The sequence below is a fragment of the Myotis yumanensis genome, unplaced genomic scaffold (genome assembly GCF_028538775.1).
Source record: "Myotis yumanensis isolate MYYU_CA2020_CCGP unplaced genomic scaffold, mMyoYum1.0.hap1 SCAF_5, whole genome shotgun sequence".
Taxonomy (NCBI): Eukaryota; Metazoa; Chordata; class Mammalia; order Chiroptera; family Vespertilionidae; genus Myotis; species Myotis yumanensis.
Window position 1 is genome coordinate 103,439,013 of NW_027223756.1, and position 20,289 is coordinate 103,459,301.

Below are 20,289 nucleotides of genomic sequence, written 5' to 3' on the forward strand. Positions count from 1 at the left end.
GGCCAAGGCCTGGGAAGCATGTGATAAGAAAGGGAACCGAATGTGCAAGGTGAGGCGGGAGGGAGTTTGTATGTTCCGAGCATAAAAGACCACTTGGCCAGTCACGTGAGGCCTGTAGGCATGGAGAGGGATGAGTTTTAAAAAAACAAAACAATGCGGAAACCGGTTTGGCTCAGTGGATAGAGCGTCGGCCTGCAGACTGAAAGGTTCCAGGTTCGATTCCGGTCAGTGCATGTACCTGGGTTGTGGGCACATCCCCAGTAGGAGATGTGCAGGAGGCAGCTGATCGATGTTTCTCTCTCATTGATGTTTCTAACTCTCTATCTCTCTCCCTTCCTCTCTGAAAAAATCAATAAAATATATTTTTAAAAAAACACGTATTTTTATTGATTTTAAAAGAGAGAGGAAGGGAGCGGGAGAGAAACATAGATGATATAGAAACATCAATGATAAGAATCATTGATTAGCTGCCTCCTGCACGCCCCACACTGGGGATCAAACCCCCAGCCTGGGCATGTGCCCCGACCAGGAATCAACCTCCTGGTTCATAGGTCAGCCCTCAGCCACTGAGCCACGCCGGAGGGCAGGGTGCGTTTTACTTGATGTAGAAGAGGAAGCTGGAGTACAGTGAGCACAAAGTGCTCTAGCCGCTGTGCAGGCGGGTTGTAGAGGGCACCCCTCATGGGCCATGGCGGGGCCGGGGCAGGAACAGCTGTTGGAACGCAGAGCAGAGTCTTCTGAGGGGTCAGACATGGGTAGGAGAGGTGGGGGTCAGAGACAGCTTAGCTGCAGTACCTCCTGTCAGCACCCCGCTCGGCAGTCTCGAATGGCACCCGTGGAGAGCTGACTGGTGGAGGTCGGTTTCTCTGATCGGTCCTGGCACCCAGTGGCCCTGGGTCAGCACACGGAGTGAGGAAGGGAGGAGAATGGCTCGGACACACGCGGGCAGAGCTGCGTGTCTGAGTGCACAGTCTCGGGCTTGGCCACACTGGTCCTGTCCTTAGAGTTTCCAAGAAAATGGTTCGAGAATTAAACAGATTTTATTAGGTGCGCAGGTGCTGTTGACATTTGGAATTCGTGGAATTAAACATTTGAATAGGACATAAAGATCAGTTTAAAATTGGGTAACAAACAAACATACTTTTGCGTTTAGCACAGTGGTTCAATAAAATGTTTTAAGTGCTGTTTTTAGGTGCTGATTACAGAGAGGAACTTTATTCTTGAGAACAGACACACACTATAATCCCATCGGTCGGAAGTCAAGGAATTAGCTCAGATAAGCTCCCACATTAAAGCCACAGCGATGCGCAGGCACTAACACACGCTCCCCTCCAGGCCTGTAGCCTTGGCCTTCAAACCAATGGCTGCTGTGAGATCATGTGACCTAGAGGTGGTTCTTACAAAACAAAGCAGAGGACTAACATCAGGTGTAAAGAGAAAACACTACAGCCCTATTGGTCATCACTCCATCACCACACACCATGTGCACGAACCCTCAGTACACCCAGCCACGCACCCGGCAACCGAGTCGGTGCCTCCCAGGAATTACAGGCTTCGGAGCGGCAGCCCCGGTCCCAGACTCCACGGCATCGGCAGGTGGCAGCCTGGCTGCAGGTAGACGCAGTCAGTGGCGTCCGCAGAGCGCTCCGTCCGCCTCTGCTCTTGCCTGTTGCTAATACTCATTCTCATCCATTTCCCTCGGAGAAGCACTCAGGGAAGTGCTCTGGGTGCACCACATCGAGGACCTGCAGAACTCGGGGGTGGGCTTGCCTGCGGGCCAGTCGTGTTCCTGCAGAAGAGGCCTGGGGGACATAACGAACAGAGTCTCGAAAAACTCCAGGGACTCCCCGTCTTCCTTCTCTACGAGGAGCTGGTACTCGCCAAAGCGGACCATGCACCTGTAGGGCAGCTCCACCTTGTTCAGGTAGCCCAGCTCCGTGCTGTCCACCAGCAGGCTGGTCTTCCTGCTCATGTTCTTGATCTCAAACGAGAGAACGGAGCTGTTGAACTTTTTAAACAGCTGCAGGGAGAACTGAACTCGCGAAACCTGCTTGTCCTGAAAAGTGTAGCGACAGATGGTGGAATTTCGGCCAAATTTCACCACTTCACTGGACGGGAGCTTCTCTGGGTTATAGAACCTTATCGATTGGAATATCCCATTTTGCATCTGGCCAGGATGGTAAATGGTGACCCGCAGACTTGTCACTGTCTCTTCTGTGTCCGCATCTTCGAAACTGGACATGGCGGCGGCAGCACCCGCCTGCAAGTCAGCAGCACATTAGTTCACGTCCCACTCTGGGCACCGAGACTTTTTTAATATATATATATATATATATATATATATATATTACACACACACACACACACACACACACACACACACACACACACACACTAGAGGCCTGGTGCATGAAATTCGTGCAGGGGGGGGTGTCCCTCAGACCAGCCTGCACCCTCACCAATCTGGGACCCCTCAGATGATGTCCCTCTCACAGTCCAGGACTGCTGGCTCCCAACTGCTAGCCTGCCTGCCTGCCTGATTGCCCTTAACCGCTTCTGCCTGCCAGCCTCATCACCCCCTAACCACTCCCCTGCCAGCCTGATTGATGCCTAACTACTCCCCTGCCGGCCCGGTCGCCCCCAACTGCCCTCCCCTGCTGGCCTGGTCACCCCCAACTGCCCTCCCCTGCAGGCCTGGTTGCCCCCAACTGCCCTCCCCTGCCAGCCATCTTGTGACCACATGGGGTGGCCATCTTGTGTGAGGGTGTGATAGTCAATTTGCATATTACCTCTTTAATATATAGGGTTGATTGATTTCAGAGAGGAAGGGAGACGGAGAGAGAGAGAAACATCGATGATAAAAGAGAATCATTGATTGGCTGCCTCCTGCATGCCCCACATTGGAGATCACAACCCAGGATATGCCCTGACCAGGAATTGAACCGTGACCTCCTGGTTCACAGGTCAATGCTCAACCACTGAGCCACGCCAGCTGGGCGAGGCAATGAAATCTTGATTCTCATATTTGATGAAAATCTTCTGATAAGTCATTTAGATTTTAAGTTAAGAAAACAATACATAGAATCCTTTCAATTATACATGAAATTGTATACCGAGCTCTGTGAATTGGTGTTACCCTTTTCCTATCTCTTTTACATTTCTAGTTTGATAAGGCCATATATGTAATCCAACAACAAAAGAAGTAATTATTGATAATAAAGTGGTTTGTGGGGGGCATAACGAAACCCCAATTTCCTTCTCATTTAAATAGAGCTGCTGGGGCCCAGACAGCAGGGCAGCTGTGCTTGAAAAGGGAATCGGGAATAAAGGGTCTTGCCTTTGGTCTGAATGTCCTCAGAGGACGAACCTATAAAAGCTATCATTTACTGTTAAAATTAGATGGATGTGAATTCTGAAACCTGATTAAAGAAAGATTTAAAAAGTCATAAATAATTGCAACACTTACCTTCATCATTTGTACTTCTAGTAGGTAAATGGTTAAAAATAGTAAGTTATTTCAAAGGTTATTTTACCATTTTAAAATGTAGATGTGACAACTTTAAAAGTCTCTCAGACGTAGTTCTAAGCACAGTCGGACTCCACGGGAGTTGTTTGTTTTTGCCAGATGTCCCTAAGGACTGGACAGCTGTCAGTAACCACAAGCGGCCCAACTGCTGTTACCACACCGGCCACACCTGCACCCGGGAGGGTCCCCCCGCCCCCCACCTCATTGCGGGGATCTCAGCAGTCAGTGGGGTAGAGGGTATCAGAGGACAGGAGAGTTCGTTACCAAAACCCCTGGAGGTTATTTTGACACAGAAATGCCATTTTAAAACTTTAAAAAGGGTTACATGCACACAATTACAAAATTCAAACAGTAAAGGCTTTTTTAAAAAATACCTTCCCTCCATAGCCGGTTTGGCTCAGTAGATAGGGGGTCAGCCTGCGGGCTGAAGGGACCCGGGTTTGATTCCAGTCAAGGGCACACGCCCGGGTATCGGGCTCGATTCCCAGTGTGGGGTGTGCAGGAGGCAGCCAATGAATGATTCTCATCATTGATGTTTCTGTATCTCTCTCCCTCTCCCTCTCCCTTCCTCTCTGAAATCAATAAAAATATATATTTTTTAAAAGTATCTTCCCTCCACCCTAATCCTGTTTCCTCTTCTAGAATCAACAGTTGTAAAGTTGATTTTACCCATAAAAAATTCTTTACACAACAAGCATATTAGGTCTTGCATTTTTCAATTAATAATACAAATGGATGCTTCTCCCATATCTACACATAAATGCCCCTCATTCTTTACCAGCGGCACCAGTCAGTGTGTTGGGAAACCACACCCCCTGGCGGTGGGCTTGCTGCCTGCATCCTTCAAATCCTGGTTGGGGCTCGGGGCTCTAAGTCCTAAGGGAGGCTGATGTGTGACTTCAATGTTTTCTGTCTGCCGCCTGTATTAGATGTTAGTATCAGAGCTGGTTTAAAAAAGCAATGCTTTCATTTCCTTTCTATGGTTCCTGGTATTGTAACATACAAATTTTTTTTTGCTTGTTTGACCAAGTGATGCTGCTAAAAATCAAATTGTCAACTTATTCAACAAATGACAGAGCTAAGCAATTTCTTTTTTATTCATTTGGAAATACGTTATGTAACTTTACTTCCGTAACCGATTCTGCGTGCAGGTTTTTGCACCCTATTGTATTAGCCACGGAGACACTCAGCTGGAAACAGGAAAAGTGAAAGGAACCCTTAAGATCATGGGCCCATTTGTGGTAAAAATTACGATGAAATCAAAGACCGCAAGAATCAACCCACAGCGCTAACGTCGGTGAATCCACCCTAGACTGTGATTTTAGAGACTGTAGTTGTGACCCTGGTGGGGAAGGGAGCAGGGAGGCGTGTGTGTTAGAATCAGCAGGACACGGCTGGAACCTGGCGCTGGGAGGGGCCCGCTGGGTCCACCCCCAGGTGTGTGGACCTGGATCCTACTTGCTAGCAATGGGGCAGCCAGGTTGTTAGGGTGAATCTGTCTCTGACCTCAAGGACACAGAGCGGTACGCTCTGCCCATTTAACACGTCCTCCTGCAAGGTCCCTCTGGGAGGCGGCCTGAGCCCTGCCATTCCAGGGTGGTCGGTAGAAAATTAGAAAAGACAGAAACTAACCAAAAAATACCCTGAAAGTTAAAATAGGTGGGTCTTTTCTTTAAAACACAAACACTAGCCCTAACGGTTTGGCTCTGGATAAAAGGTGGGCCTGTGGACTGAAAGGTCCCAGGTTCGATTCCGGTCAAGTGCACACATCCAGGTTGTGGGCTCATCCCCAGTAGGGGGCATGCAGGAGGCAGCCAATCAATGATTCTCTCTCACCATTGATGTTTCTATCTCCCTCTCCCTTTCTGAAATCAATAAAAATATCCTATCTAAAAGAGGGAATATGCTAATTAACTCTCACACCATCACAAAGATGGCGGCACCCACAGCCAATAAGGAGGGAATATGCTCATTGCTGCCCCGCCTTCAAAGATGGCAGCACCCAGTCCCCTCAGCCCCAGGGCCACCTGAGACTCAGGTAAGCAGGGCTGGCCGAAGCTTGCACTGCTGGCAGTGGCAGCAGCAGAGGTGTGATGGGGCCTTACCTTCCCCTGATCGCTGGGTAGCTTCCTGCCCCTGAGGACTCCTGGACAGTGAGAGGGGGTAGGCCTGGCTGAGGGACGCCACCCCCCACTCCAGTGCATGAATTTTCATGCACCGGGCCTTTAGTATATAATAAAAGCCTAATATGCAAATTGTCTCCTTGGGCAGTCATGTGACCACTCGCTATGGCATGCACTGACCACCAGGAGGTGGCACAGAACAGGGTAGGTATCGGCGACACAGAGCCGGCAGTGGAGGTGCTGCTGGCCCCGATGGGCCCCAACGAGAGTGGGACCACGGTGGGATGGTGGAGCAGGTGAGCAGGCGGCACCAGGCCAAGGCGGGTGCGAGTGGGAGCCCGATCACCCCACAGATGGCGACCAGCGAGGTGGGGGGCGGGGCTGCCACCCAGCTCCCAGGCCCTGAGAGAGCCCAGTGTGTGTGTGGGGGGGGGGGGGGGGGGATGCCCCAATCAATGGCCCTGAAGGCGAATGGTAGAGCAGGTGAGGGGGCAGCACCAGGCCAAGGTAGGGCACCAGGCGTTGCTGTGAGGCTGGGGGTGCGAGCTGGGGCCCGACCCCCACAGGCCACCCGAAGGACCCGCCCGTGCACAAATTCATGCACTGGGCCTCTAGTGTTTAAAATAAACAAACAGCAGGCACTAATGGGCAGGTGCCCAAAGGCAGCCTTTTCAAATCCCACACGTTACCACAGAGACTGGAGCAGTGGGCTTTCACCACAGTGGTGACCTCTGCAGAGGGGACTCCCCCACACTCCCGACCTTTGACCTTTGTGCCACATGCACTTGACATCTATTCCAGATTTCACAGATATTGTCGTTACAAAATCACAAACCATCTGGTTTTATGGAATGACATGAAGTTGGGGACCAGCTGAGTATCATTCAAGTCGTAAACTGGTATCAGACATGAAAAGGCTGCGATACTCTGCGAGGATATCCAGCAGCAATGTCTGTGTCGGCAAATGAACTGGGATAAACAGACAGAAACAAAGAGGGGTTGGGGCCGGCCGGTTTGGCTCAGTGGTTGGAGCATCTGCCTGCGGACTGAAGGGTCCGGTCAGGGCACGTGCCAGGGTTGTGGGCTCGATCCCCAGTGGGGGCCGTGCAGGAGGCAGCAGATCCATGACTCTCTCTCATCATTGGTGTTTCTCTCCCTTTCCCTTCCTCTCTGAAATCAATAAAAATACTTTAAAAAAAAAAAAAAAGGCGCCGGGCTTTCGGGACCTCATCACAGAAAGCACCGCCCAGAGGCAGGTGGCTGCGCTCCTGAGCGCCCCGCGGGCCACCGGGCAGCGCACTTACCTGGGATCTGGGGCTGGGAGGGGGTCCCTGGCCTGCGTCTGACTCCGGGGAGCCTGGGGGCACTGGGGGAGGATGGGCAGGGTGATCAGTACAGAAACCCGCCCCGCCCGCTCCCCGGTCCCCACCACCACCCCCCGCCCCCCGCCAGGCCCCGCGAAGCCAGTGGCGGGGGGCGGGGTGTGGCCTTCAACGGCCGCCCGCGGAGATGCTTTTGGTCAAAGGAGCCAGTTCCTCGCTGCTTCACAGAAAGCGGGGCTCCCCGGGGGGTCGGGCGGCCCGCAGTTGCCCACGCTCTCAGCGCTTGTTGTTTAAAACGAGGCGGACTGTACACAGGGGCCTGTTCTGGGTGCCGTGTGTCCCGCCGACATGTTTACTCCCCTCCCCGCCCCTCACGGCGCCCTCCCCGGCGAACACGCCGCTGGCCGCGGGAGGGAAGAGGGACGCGTGGACACCGGCTCCCCTCCCTCCCGGGAGCCCTGGGTCTGGGGGCCTCACCGTGGAGCGGACTCGGCTCGGGCGACTGTCCCGTTCGCGGGAGCGGGCGCAGGAAGGCGGGACCCCGGGCGCTGCGCTGTGTTCCGGGAGCGCCTTCCTCTCCCCGCGCGGCGGCTCCCGGCGTCTGCACGGCCCGCGATCGGCCCCGGGGACTGAGACACGCCTCCTCCCAACCGGAAGCGGGAACGTCCCGGAAAGCGGTGAATTTCCTCTATTTCCCAACGCGCAGCCCTGGCCGCGGGCCCTTCTCCGCGGGAGCCTCTCGGAGCGCAGAGCCGCGCACAGAACCGCCTGCTCCGCGCCTTCCGTCCGGAGCCCCGACAGCCCTCTGCGTCCGCCCCCCACCGCGCGCGCCCGGCTCCCTGCGTCCGCCCCCCACCGCGCGCGCCCAGCCCCCTGCGTCCGCCCCCCACCGCGCGCGCCCAGCCCCCACCGGGCCCGCCCCCCACCGCGCGCGCCCAGCCCCCACCGGGCCCGCCCCCCACCGCGCGCGCCCAGCCCCCTGCGTCCGCCCCCCACCGCGCGCGCCCAGCCCCCACCGGGCCCGCCCCCCACCGCGCGCGCCCAGCCCCCACCGGGCCCGCCCCCCACCGCGCGCGCCCAGCCCCCTGCGCCCGCCCCCCACCGCGCGCGCCCAGCACCCTGCGTCCGCCCCCCACCGCGCGCGCCCAGCACCCTGCGCCCGCCCCCCACCGCGCGCGCCCAGCACCCTGCGCCCCGCCCACACCACGCTCCCCGCCGTCCCTCCTCCTGTCCGTGACCCGCCCACCGCATCCTCCCCGCTACCCCAAAGCAAGCCCCCCACGCGCGCCCTCACCGCCTCTCCGCGCCCGGCTGGTGCGCAGTGACCGGCGGGGACCCACCTCCCCAACAAGTGGGTCCCCGGGAGGCTGTGACCTGACAGCCAGGGTCGGCCTGGCGTGGGGGGCGGGGCGGGGGGGAGGTGGGAGTTGAACTGACCACTGTGCGGCCTGGTGCGGTGCGCGGGGGGCGTGTTATCTCCTCCCGATCTCACCTGACCTCTCGCCTGACCCCCGCGGTCCGCGCGTGCCCGCCGCCCCTTCCCAAGGGAGCCCTTGTGCGCGCCCAGGACCTGGGTTCCTGGGGCAAGGCGGGTGCGGGGGCCGGGGAGCGCCTCTCTCCTGCCTCGGGGAGAAGGTTTGGAGGAAGGGGAGGACCTGAGGTGTCTAGAGGATCGGAGCCCCGGGACCGTGGGGAGAAGGGGACTGAGAGCCCGAGGGGCGGGGGGGGAGCGGGGGAACCTCTCCGGTTCGGGAAAGGCCAGCGGGAGGCCCCTGCCTGTTTGGGTTCTGTCCTGGCAGCCTCACACCGCGCGCCTGTAAGGCTACAATTCTTTTGCCCGTTAATCAGCAGCATTTCTTTCTTTCTGGGATAGAGGCAGCCAGCGTGTCCTCTTGCAGCAGCAGGACTTGAAAGCAGGCGGAGATTGGCCCTGAATCAAGGCCAGCAGTTTGCTGAAGCTGCTGGTTTCAAGCAGGAGCCTAAAGAAATGTCTTTCTATGGTCTGTTGGCCATTTCAGAACTTAGGAAATGTAATGGTCAATTCATTAGAAAGAAACATCTGGAAAAACTGACTAGCGCTATTCTATGGATATTTGGGTTTCCATTTGCAATTATAAACAATGTAGTAAATGGCATTAAGTATGCATACAGAGAGCCAAGTAAGTAGTGATTTTTTTTTTTTTTTTTTGCTAGGTTGAAGGCTTTATGCATTTGAATTTCTATCAAAATGCCAAGGCTGTACCAATTTATACTCCTGGGCAAGAATGCCTGTTGAACAATGGGTCATCAGATGGGTTTTTGGCAATAGAGAAGTAAAAAATGGCTCTGATGGGTTTTGGTTTTAAAGTTGATTTTCTTGATACATATTTACACTTGGTGAAATTCCTGATTTTTAGTGTGCAGCTTTGACATCTATAGTTTGTAAGCACCACTATCACTAAAGATCCTGCATGCTCTTTTTTAAATAAAATTTTTCACCCACTCCTTTGATGCCAAAAAAATAAATAAATAAATAAATAAATAAATAAAATAAAATAAAATAAAAAAAGAAAGCAGGCGGAGAGAGGACATGGACTTTGACCCTATCAATAAACACGTGCAATAAAAAAGTGTTGGAACTGGAGTTTCTGGTCTCTAACCTTTAAAATGCGATTTGCGACAATGCTCTATGCCTGCCAAGGACTGGTTCGTAGGTACCCTGTATAATAACAGCCTAATATGCAAATTGCCCCCTAGGTTAGTTAGACCAGGAGTTTGACCGCTCGCTATGACGTGTGCTGACCACCAGGGGGCGGCCCGGGACATGGCGCTGCTGGCCCCATGGGCTCCGAGGACAGTGGGGCGGCCGGAGGGCTGGTGGAGCAGGTGAGCGGGTGGCGCCAGGCTAAGGCGGGGTGCCAGACGGGGCTGCAGGGCTGCGAGGCTGGGGGCGTGAGCTGGGACCTGATCTCCACAAGCCACCCCAAGGGACCCCATACCCCGTGCATGAGGTGCACGAATCCGTGCTTGGGCCTCTAGGTGATAATAATAGAGCAGGTGCGACAGTTGCTAAAATGCATGATGCTGTGTTTATGTTTCCCTTCAGTGACCCAAAATGAGACTTTGAATGAGCCTTCGATTCTAGATCAGAATCCAGTCTCCCTAAGTTGTCTGCCTCTGGCAGCTGGTAAACACCATGGGCCTTAAAGCCCAGAAAGCTTGTGGCAGTTGCAAAACAGTCAAGAGTGCACACGGAAGTTTCTGTTCCCCGGAGACTTGAGTGACACTTCACAAGGGCTGCAGCGACTTGGCCCTCTGCTCCCCTCACCCGAGGATATGCTATCGGCCCCTCTCACCGACACCAGAGGGGTTCCCAACAGCACAGCCCCGGACAGCGGGAGAGGCTGTCCCCAACCTCGATCCTTGTCTTCTCATGTGAATGAATTTATACGAGACCTTGGCTGCGGTGTGAAAGCCAATTATTAAAGCAATTAGAGCTGCACCTTTATTGACAAAAAGCAAAAGCGAAGCCAGCAGACCTAGGCATCTGGCTCAGGAAGCGCAGATGGCTCTCGGCTCATCCCAAGAGCAGGTGGAGGGATGCGTTATGCATCCTCCTGTCTATAGGCTGCAGAGTTCCTTGCTGACTGTCTTGGTGCAGATTAATCCCCAAGGCCCCTGTTCATCCAGAATTCCTGAGAAGCACCTGCAACTCTGTCCTGCCAAGCCCAAGCCCAGGCTGCTGGCTCCTCTGCTGCGGAGTGAACGGCCCTTTCCCCTCCCCTCCCCCTCCCTCTCTGCAGTCTCTCCTCAGGGCGGTTTTTAACCATTTGCTCTCCCTGCCTTGGCTGGGAAGATAGTGGCTTGTTAGTTACAAGCTAGCTGCAACTTGCCTTTTTTTTTTTTTTTAACTTTCCTGCCTCAGTTTCCCTATTCCTCCTGCCCTGGAACCCTCTAACACAGCGGTTCTCAACCTGTGGGTCGCCACCCCTTTGGGGGTCGAACGACCCTTTTACAGGGGTCGCCTAAGACCATCGGAAAACTCATATATAACTACATATTGTTTTTGTGATTAATCACTATGATTTAATTATGTTCAATTTGTAACAATGAAAATACATCCTGCATATCAGATATTTATATGACGATTCATAACAGTAGCAAAATTACAGTTATGAAGTAGCAACGAAAATAATGTTATGGTTGGGGGTCACCACAACATGAGGAACTGTATTAAAGGGTCGCGGCATTAGGAAGGTTGAGAACCACTGATCTAACAGATGTATTTTATTCATTTTAAAGAGAAGGAAGAGAGAGAGAGAGAAACATCCACTGGGGCTGCTTCCCACATGCACCCCCACCGGGGACCGGGGATCGAGCCCACAACCCAGGTGTGTGGCCTGACGGGAAGCCGGTGCACAGGGTGATGCTCCAACCAGCTGAGCCTTGTTTTCCCCTTTAAAAACCGAGGCACAGACATCTGCGGCCTTGGCTTCCCCAACTTCCTGAAACTTGACCGAAGGCCCGGAAACTTCTAACAGCTTGGAAGAGCCAGAGCCAGAGAGAACGGTGCCCATTTCTTTCTGGCAATTTCACTTTGCTGAGTTTTCCGAAGATGCTCAGGAGATATTTTTAAAAGAAGTGATTTTTAAACCTCTACTATCGAAATCAGGCAAAGTAATTTGTAACATGTGCTTTATTTTATTACTGTTTCATTTTGTGTGAAACCACTAAAAATACTGTAGCCCGGCCGGCGTGGCTCAGTGGTTGAGCATCGACCCAGGAACCAAGAGGTTGCCAGTTCAATTCCCAGTCGGGGCACATGCCCGGGTTTTGGGCTCCATCCCCCGTGGGGGCCGTGCAGGAGGCAGCTGATCCACGATTCTCTCTCATCATTGATGTTTCTCTCTCTCTCCCTCTGCCTTCCTCTCTCTAAAAAGCAATAAAAATATATGTAAACAAATAAAAATATTTAAGATTATTTTGCAGTTTACTGCAGATTTTACTTGTTTTATTCAAGGTCAACATTTAAACAGCTAGAGTGATGGTAGCACCTACAGGAGAACGTGAACAGCAGCCTTGGAAAGCGTGAACGTTGGCTGGTGGGACTTGGTTAGCAGGGAAGTCACGGGCCGGGCAGCCTTCCAGATCCGTGTTACTCTCCCAGGCCTGCTGAGGCCCGCAGACTGCGGGCACCATTTTGAAGCCCTATTTTCAAGTTTCCTTTTTAAAAAGGAACAAAACAAAACAACAAACCACCTCCCCCGCTCCCATGTGGTTGTATCATTGGACAAGCCCATCCTTTGACCCTGAAGTGGCAAAAACTTGTGCACTCAGAGCTGCTCATGGGCCATCAGAGAGAGCGTGGCCAGCCCTTTCCTGAGACTTCCACCAAGGCTCTGGGTGCTTTTAAACACAGTTGCCTTCCTTTGAGACAGCCAGAAGCTGTGAGGGTTGCTGGGAGTAGGTGAAATTAGCTACATGCTTTCTCAGAGGTTTACGTATTCCTGGGCTGCCAATTCAGGAACCCTTCAGAGAAATGCACCCCAAAAGTTGGGCGAGACAGTTATCAAAGCGAAACAGAAGGAAACACCAGGCATGTATGCTGTCGATACAAAAAAAGAGGGATTAACTGTTTGAATTACAGCGGGGCCTTGACTTACGAGTTTAATTCGTTCCGTGATGGAGCTCGTAACTCAAATTACTCGTATGTCAAATCTTAAAGTGAACGAGTGAAACACGTGATGCTGGGCTGAAGTTGTGGCGTTCACTGTGACGTTGGCTGCGCCTACTAGCGGTGGGGTGTCTGAAGCTGGCTCGTAACCCGAATTTTAGCTCGCAACTCAAAGCAAAAAATCGGCCGAGAGACGGCTCGTATCTCGAAAAAACTAGTTAGTCGGGACACTCGTAAGTCAAGGCCCCACTGTACCACTGACGAATCATTTCATTTGAAATTAACACAATGCCCACCTGCTGCATCACACCCACCGCCTACGGGGCTTTTAGGAAGACAGGCTTCCCAGGGTGCGGCCTGCGGTCCCACAGGGCCCCGTGAGTGGCTCTGTCTTGAGATTCTGGATGATTTTTGGACAAGAGACCCCACAAATCATGTAGCTGGTCCTGTTTTTGTTTTTCTTTTTAATATATTTGCATTGATTTCAGAGCGGAAGGGAGAGGGAGAGAGAGAGAGAAACATCAGTGATGAGAGAGAATCATGGATCGGCTTCCTGCACGCCCCCTACTGGGGATTGAACCTGCAACCCCGGCCTGTGCCCTGACCAGGAATCAGACCATAACCTCCTGGTTCATAGGTCAAGGCTCAACCCCTGAGCCTCGCCAGCCGGGCCGTCCCGTGTTTAAGGCATTGCTTTCTCTTGGTTTCTCTGCTCCTGTCCTGGGCATTGTTTCCGCATCTGCTCTGTGGGCCCCCCTTTTCCAGCTGAATCCTGGAATCCCCACGTTTGCTCCTTGTGGCCTTCCTTTCACACTCTGCCTTGGGCGTCTCTACTGCAGTCTCGTTGTGTTACTGCCTCTGTCTCCCACCAGACACAGATGGGAGGTGTGCCTCTGTCTCCTAGTGGTTCTCCCCTTCCTTTATTTCTGACGTTTCTCACACTCATTAAGCCTGGTCATTACCTCCGTCTAGAGCAGCGGTTCTCAACCTGTGGGTCGCGACCCCTTTGGCGGTCGAACGACCCTTTCACCGGGGTCGCCTAAGACCATCCTGCATATCAGATATTTACATGACGATTCATAACAGTAGCAGCATTACAGTTATGAAGTAGCAACGAAAATATTGTTATAATGGTTGGGTCACAACATGAGGAACTGTATTTAAAGGGCCAGAAGGTTGAGAACCACTGGTCTAGAGTCAGTTGTTCTCAACCTTCCTAATGCCGCGGCCCTTTAATACAGTTCCTCATGTTGTGGTGACCCCCAACCATAAAATTATTTTCGTGGCTACTTCTAACTGTAATTTTGCTACTGTTATGAATCGTAATGTAAATATTTGACATGCAGGATGTATTTTCATTGTTACAAATTGAACATAATTAGAGCATAGTGATTAATCACAAAAACAATATGTAATTATATACATGTTTTCCGATGGTCTTAGGCGACCCCTGTGAAAGGGTTGTTCGACCCCCAAAGGGGTCGTGACCCACAGGTTGAGAACCGCTGTTCTAATCCATCCACCACCATGATCTCTCCCAATACAAACCTTGTTCCATAATCCAACCTTCCGACCACAATGATGCTCTTTCTGAAATAGTTCTATGGTTTTATTACCATTGTTGGGGTTTGGCGGGTGATGCGGGCTGTGAAAGAAGTCACAACTGAAGGAAGGGATGCAGCGGGAAGCTTATTTACTTTCCAAGAGAGGAAAGGGCCAGAGCATTGCGAGTCAGTACAGGGCAGGCAAGAAAGAATGACCTGCTCTTTTAAGCTGAGGCTGTTGCTAAGCAACAAGGAAGGGAAGGGAATTCCGTTGAGGTGGAACAGATATCTGGGGCTGCCTTGAAAAGTTACAGTTTGTGTGCTTTCCAGGGGACAGTGTGGCAGATGTCTTAAGAACGTGTCTTTTTTTTTTTAAAATATATTTTATTGATTTTTTACAGAGAGGAAGGGAGAGAGATAGAGAGTTAGAAACATCGATGAGAGAGAACACATCGACCAGCTGCCTCCTGCACATCTCCCACTGGGGATGTGCCCGCAACCCAGGTACATGCACTTGACCAGAATCGAACCTGGGACCTTTCAGTCCGCAGACCGACGCTCTATCCACTGAGCCAAACCGGTTTTGGCCTGAGGACGTGTCTTGTCAGTATTTTTCCCAAGCCTGTAAATCATGCTTGAATTTTACAAAGAGCAAAAGTTACAAAGAGTTGAGGAGGGGGGTTGGGGTTTGAAAGGGAGGGGGAAGGGCACTTAATATTTTGAGAAAATTCTATGGAGAAAGTGGGATGAAAATAGAAGCTTAAGAAGTTTGCTAACGAGAGACTCCTCGGTGTGAGTTAGCCCTGAGTTGTGAAAACAGCAGGGAGGAGGGGGGTGCAAGAATGCAGCCTTGAGAGTAGCTTACCTGCAGTTCGAACGAAGGGGCTATTTGAATCAAAGGAGCCAACAATCTTGGGGTTTAATTACCAGGAGCTTCTTATAAATTGTGGAAGGCCACAGCTAGGAAAAAGAAAGGCCCTTTTCCTGTCCTTACAACCATATTCCTCAATACATTCTATTTCCCCAGTGTTATCGAGATAAAAGCTCCAAATTCTAAATCCTTCGAGTGAAACGCAAAACTCTGATATTATGAGCTCACGCCCATTTTCCTAATTTCTAGCTGTGTCTCTACAACCCACCCGTCACTGTGGTTGCCTCCAAAGTATTGCTTTCGTGGTCAGTCTGAATCTGTGTAGCATTTGGCACAAAATAAATGCTCTCAACAGGAATGAATAACATCAGTTTGTTTCAGCAATTTATATTTGAGATGATAAAGCCTAGAAAATAAAATGGACGTGATGATGCAACCACGTTTTATTTTTTATTTAAATATATTTTTATTGATTTCTGAAAGAGGAAAGGAGAGGGAGAGAGAGATTAGAAACATCAATGTTGATAGAGAATCATTGATCAGCTGCCTCCTGCACGCCCCCTACTGGGGATCAAACCTGAAACCTGGGCATGTGCCCTGACCAGGAATCGAACCCTGATCTCCTGTTTCATAAGTCGATGCTCAACCACTGAGCCACGCCGGTCGGGCATGCAACCATGTTTTCTAAGTGGCCACAGTGTTCTTTTATGCGTGCACATCTCAGCGACTTGTTCCACCTGAAGGCATTTTTGGCTTTGAGATATGTCTAAAGCTCAGCATTGTGATTCGTTCTTTCTTTGGGTTTCCATGCACCTGGGGATCCTGCCAGGCTTCTCGGCTGGAAGAGGCCTGGCCGTTGTCCAGATGGTAAGACAGGTAACCGTCTCCCTATTGCGTTTCCCAGGAAGGACGATGGCACTGCCGATGCTCTTCTCTCTCCCTCCCCGGGATCCTCCGTGAGGCCCTAGAACATTCAGCCCGACTCCAAACCCTGAATGTCCAGCGTTGTTGCTCACCAAACAATTTTACAAAAACAGTAACTCTCTCGTACATTTTAAAGTTATTACTCACCTTTTATCATGTTTAAATAGTTGAAAGGATCTAATTCAGTTGCTTAGTAACTTTTAAATGTATCCAAAGGAAGTTATATATGATAGTGATTTGATGCCCAGTCATATAATATATGTACAGATTCTTGTACACATAAAAGTTTAGCAATTGGGCCTATTATTTCTTTATCTCCTTAAACTTCTATTTTCATTCCACTTTCTCCATAGAATTTTCTCATAATATTAAGTGGATTAAATGCTTGTAAGGTCTTTATTTACCATATTTTTTTACATTAAAAACATGTGGACATTGAAATGAAACATTTTTATTTCCTCTAACCATAGACTCTAAGTATTAACATTTTATTTATTTATTTTTTATTTTTTTATATTTCAAGTGATTATTTTATTTATGGTGACTATTGTCAGATTTAGTATTTTAACAACAATCTGTAAATGTTAGCAATTATATTTTTAAAGAGTATACCCTTTGGCTTATTTGCATATAAGAGGAATCATGGGAAGCCTTCAGTAACCTTTATAGAAGAATTTACTTTACTAGGATTCAATTGCTTACAAGGATAGTAATAGGCAAAGCGAAGCAAGTAAATTTAGTATTTAGTAAACTTCTGATTTACTAGGGGTAAATGCTGCACCACTTCCAGCCTAATTTAAAAATGCAGTAGTGAGGAGTCTTTGTTATTTCCAATTACATCTTAAAATTCCACTGCTGTATTTTAAGAAATATTAAACAAAATAACTTGTTTTGCCCTTTCTCAGAGGCAAAAACTTAAAATATATTTATTAATTTTTATTTGATAAAGCTTTCCATGTGATTTCAAGTATATTAAATTTGGCTAAATTAAAAAATCCTTTAAAAAGAGAGAATAAACTTTTGAAAACATTTCAGGGCCTGTGAAATTTCTCAAAGTCATTCCTTGGTTATAGTTTTGAAATCCAACTTGAAAGACCATCAAATATATATATATATTTAAAAATTATATACTTCATATAATTATCAAGATATCAATTAATATTTTAAACTGGTTTTAAAATTTTGGCTGGGGTCACAGAAATTGGATTACTGGTATCAGTCCCTTTTAAATACTTTGACATAAGCTTCTTAACTTTCGTTTAGGGAGGGAACATATAACCTTTAATTGTCCTTAATTTAAGGAAAGCTGGGTTTTCTAGATTTAAGAGATTAGAAAAATGACAGCCTTTTTTAAGGAATACAAGCTCTATTGTTGGCCCTCATAAAGCCAACTGCTCAGAAACATTGGTCTATCATACCACTGAAATTACATTAAGACCGTGATTGCTAATTAAGCATTAAAAATATCTTCTTAAAAATAGTATTAAATAAATCCTAGAGGCAAGCACACTTTTTGCCCCCATTTGCGTTTCCATAGTAAAACTCCGCCTTAAAGCTCCACCCCTGAAATTCCATCCTGCCTCAGTGAGAAGACATTCCCTTCTGGCTAAATCAGAGGGAGGGGCCTTTGCTGTTTCAAGATGGCGGCCCCAGGGGCGTGGCAAGCCATGTGGCTGACATGGCGGCTGCCAAGTCATGTGGCCCAAAGTGGTGACTGTCTACATTGTTCTTTGCAATTAAATTTAAACTGGTTTTTATATTAAAAATTTCGGTTGAGATCATAAAATTAATCCTCTTTTTAATCAGACCAATAAGCAACATATTTTGAATTCTAATTATTTCAGAAAAAACAAAAATTTTCTTAAAGATAAATTTTTACTTTTTTAGGCATTTAGCTATCATAATTATACAATTTTTTCCCAATTCAATCCGAATCTTAAAACTTTTAGCTGGCAAGTCAAATATTCAGCATTTCTCAATCAGTAACATTTTTAAGAATAAATTTCAAAAATGCAAGACATAATCAACCAACAGATTTAATTCTGTCCTTTAGATTTTGTACGAAGCACACTTAGATCTTATTTAATTCAGTATTATGTCATTTCAAGATACCTAGGTATAAACTACAAGGTCTTAAATTTCACAGCAGATTTGGAAAACCACACTTGAGGCTGGCAAGGCAGGCCTGGCCCAGCCTTTGATTTTAAAACGACCACAATTTTTTCCTCTGGGGAAGGTCAAGAAACAAGCTTGTAGCTACATTGTTTTCTGCCCCTTGCTTGCTGGTGGGAAGTTTCAAAATTGGCCTGAGGGAGGAAGGGGGTGCTGTTTTCCCTGGAAGAACAGGTTTGGCCAACCCTGGACCAATCAGATGTAAATTGACCACATTCTTTAAGAATTTGCTACAGGCGGGAAGCATCTAGCCCCTTTTCTCATTAGAAATGTTTTGGCCAGCCTTTTCAATTAACAAAGGGCTGGTTTTTTACCGGAATACTTAGATTTTTATAATTAGAGATTTTAATAATTTGAGATTCAAATTCAATTATTTCGAGGCATTTACTTTAGCAAATTTTTGTAACAGAGACAATTTTATTGATTTTCCTTTTAGAGGTCTTAAAATTAGCTTTGGAATAGGCTTCATTAACATTATTATGGAAAAATACCAATCTTGTTGCTAGAATATCTACCCTGGGTCAAATTCGCCATTTTCCTTAGGAAATAATCAGTCTTGGGTTTTATTTTGTACAGTTGTAAAGAGACTTTTAGCTTAAAACTCTATCTAAATGTCCAAAATCAGACAATGCACGCATTAGTTTCAAGCCAGGTTTTCTCTTTACACGTGAACAGAAATCCCAGACACATTTTTTAAACTTTGTGAAACTTTTCAATTACAGGAAGGAGATTTTAAATTTGAATACTGGGGAGGAGGCGTCCACATAGGATCGCCATGTGCTCCCTTTTCCTTTCCCCTACATCCTGCTTTGGGGGAAGTTTTAGCAAATGACTTAGATGGCGTATTTGTTCCCAAAGGCATGATTAATAGAAAAAGACATTTCAAATTTTTTCCTATTTCGCTTTCTGAAGCAATGGCTAGCAGCCAAGCTTATCTTAGCCAAAGTTTGGTTGTCATAAGATGTTCTCTGGTAATTTTTAAATAAAACATTAAGTAATCTCATTGTAGCAGAGCTTACAGCTCTGCCCTCTCCTGCCACCTTTGAATCTCTGCGAACCAGAGAGAGATTCGGCAGCGGGGTTTCATTTCTTATTACAGATAGAGTCCAACTACAAATTAAGATTTTAATTTGGACAAGAAAGCACATTAAGATGACCATGGCACTATTTTTTCAGCCTGATCTAAAAGAATACCTTTTTCAAGAAAAACAAAGGTTATGTTCTATAATAACATGCAAAAACTGTAAAAGATTACCTTCTAAAATTTTAACACTTTAAACATGCAAATCAAAAGCCTATAATAAAGTTTCTTAGTTTTTAAAAGCCAAATATACCTTTTTAAAGCCGAATCTACTTTTTTAAAGCTGAATCCTGCCCCGTTTGTTAGCCTGGTTAAGAAAACGTTCCCAGTTTACTTACAGACCCGGGCTTCTGTAGTTGATCCTGGGCATTGCGTGCGGTAGAATTCCCCTCACCATTTTTCGGTGAGTTTTCCACACCTTTTCGGTGAAAACTTCCTTTTCTCGCTCCAGCGAGGCCTGCACTTCCAGATTACCCGTTGGGCGCCAGATGTCGAGTAACACTCCCTCCACGTTCTGCGTGGAGTAGGGTTCGGTATCTGAAAGAGGAGCCGCACAGCAAATGAGAGAAAAAGACACGAGATAATTTTGCAATGTTGGGGGACCAGGCGGGCAAGTCCCGAAGGACTTCCTCCTGTGCTCAGGCTGCTCCAATCTTTTATTGTTCTGGAGTAGCCCTTAGGGTAAGGAAGTTTCTAAGTATTAACATTTTAAAATACTGACTTATACAAGTATTATAAATTCATAATGAAAGACAAATAAATTACATGTTTTTATGAATATTAAACTACAATTTTATGGAAAATGCATTTCTTTCTTAATGAGATTTAGGGGGGTTTAAAGAAATTACCTCATGGATGAATGCTACTGGTAGTTAAAATAAAACAGCATCCACAGAAACACACAGACGAGCCTTGAATCGTGCTAGTTTAGTTCATCGTTTAGTTCACGTAAATCGACGGAGAGAGAGTATTGTTGCAGCAATGCCATTGGGTTATTTGAACTTCTAAGGTCATGTATTAAGAATTACAAAGTGCCCGGCCAGTGTGGCTCAGTGGTTGAGCATCAACCTACG

At 48.3% G+C, this 20,289-nt stretch overlaps 1 protein-coding gene and 1 non-coding gene across 3 annotated transcripts; one reads left to right on the forward strand and one right to left on the reverse strand.

The window, feature by feature from the left end:
- Nucleotides 1–1,021: 1,021 nt before the first annotated feature.
- TIFA (TRAF interacting protein with forkhead associated domain) lies at nucleotides 1,022–7,653 on the reverse strand. 2 transcript variants are annotated; one of them, XM_070416823.1, is made up of 3 exons: nucleotides 7,449–7,653; nucleotides 6,954–7,015; nucleotides 1,022–2,260 (listed from the first exon to the last, which is right to left on the reverse strand). In XM_070416823.1, the coding sequence occupies exon 3, from the start codon at nucleotides 2,240–2,242 to the stop codon at nucleotides 1,673–1,675; it is 570 nt and encodes a 189-aa protein (XP_070272924.1). In that variant the 5' UTR covers nucleotides 2,243–2,260; nucleotides 6,954–7,015; nucleotides 7,449–7,653; the 3' UTR covers nucleotides 1,022–1,672. The 2 variants fall into 2 exon arrangements, with proteins under 2 accessions (XP_070272924.1, XP_070272923.1); XM_070416822.1 differs by lacking the exon at nucleotides 6,954–7,015 and having other exon boundaries at nucleotides 7,449–7,530.
- Nucleotides 7,654–8,895: 1,242 nt separating this feature from the next.
- LOC139011915 (small nucleolar RNA SNORA2/SNORA34 family) lies at nucleotides 8,896–9,032 on the forward strand. Its single transcript, XR_011471725.1, has one exon. It is a non-coding gene; the product is annotated as a small nucleolar RNA SNORA2/SNORA34 family (small nucleolar RNA).
- Nucleotides 9,033–20,289: the final 11,257 nt, after the last annotated feature.

Bases quoted from the DNA above. Each gene is read 5' to 3' on its own strand.
- TIFA (XM_070416823.1), bottom strand. From the start codon at position 2,242: ATGTCCAGTTTCGAAGATGCGGACACAGAAGAGACAGTGACAAGTCTG.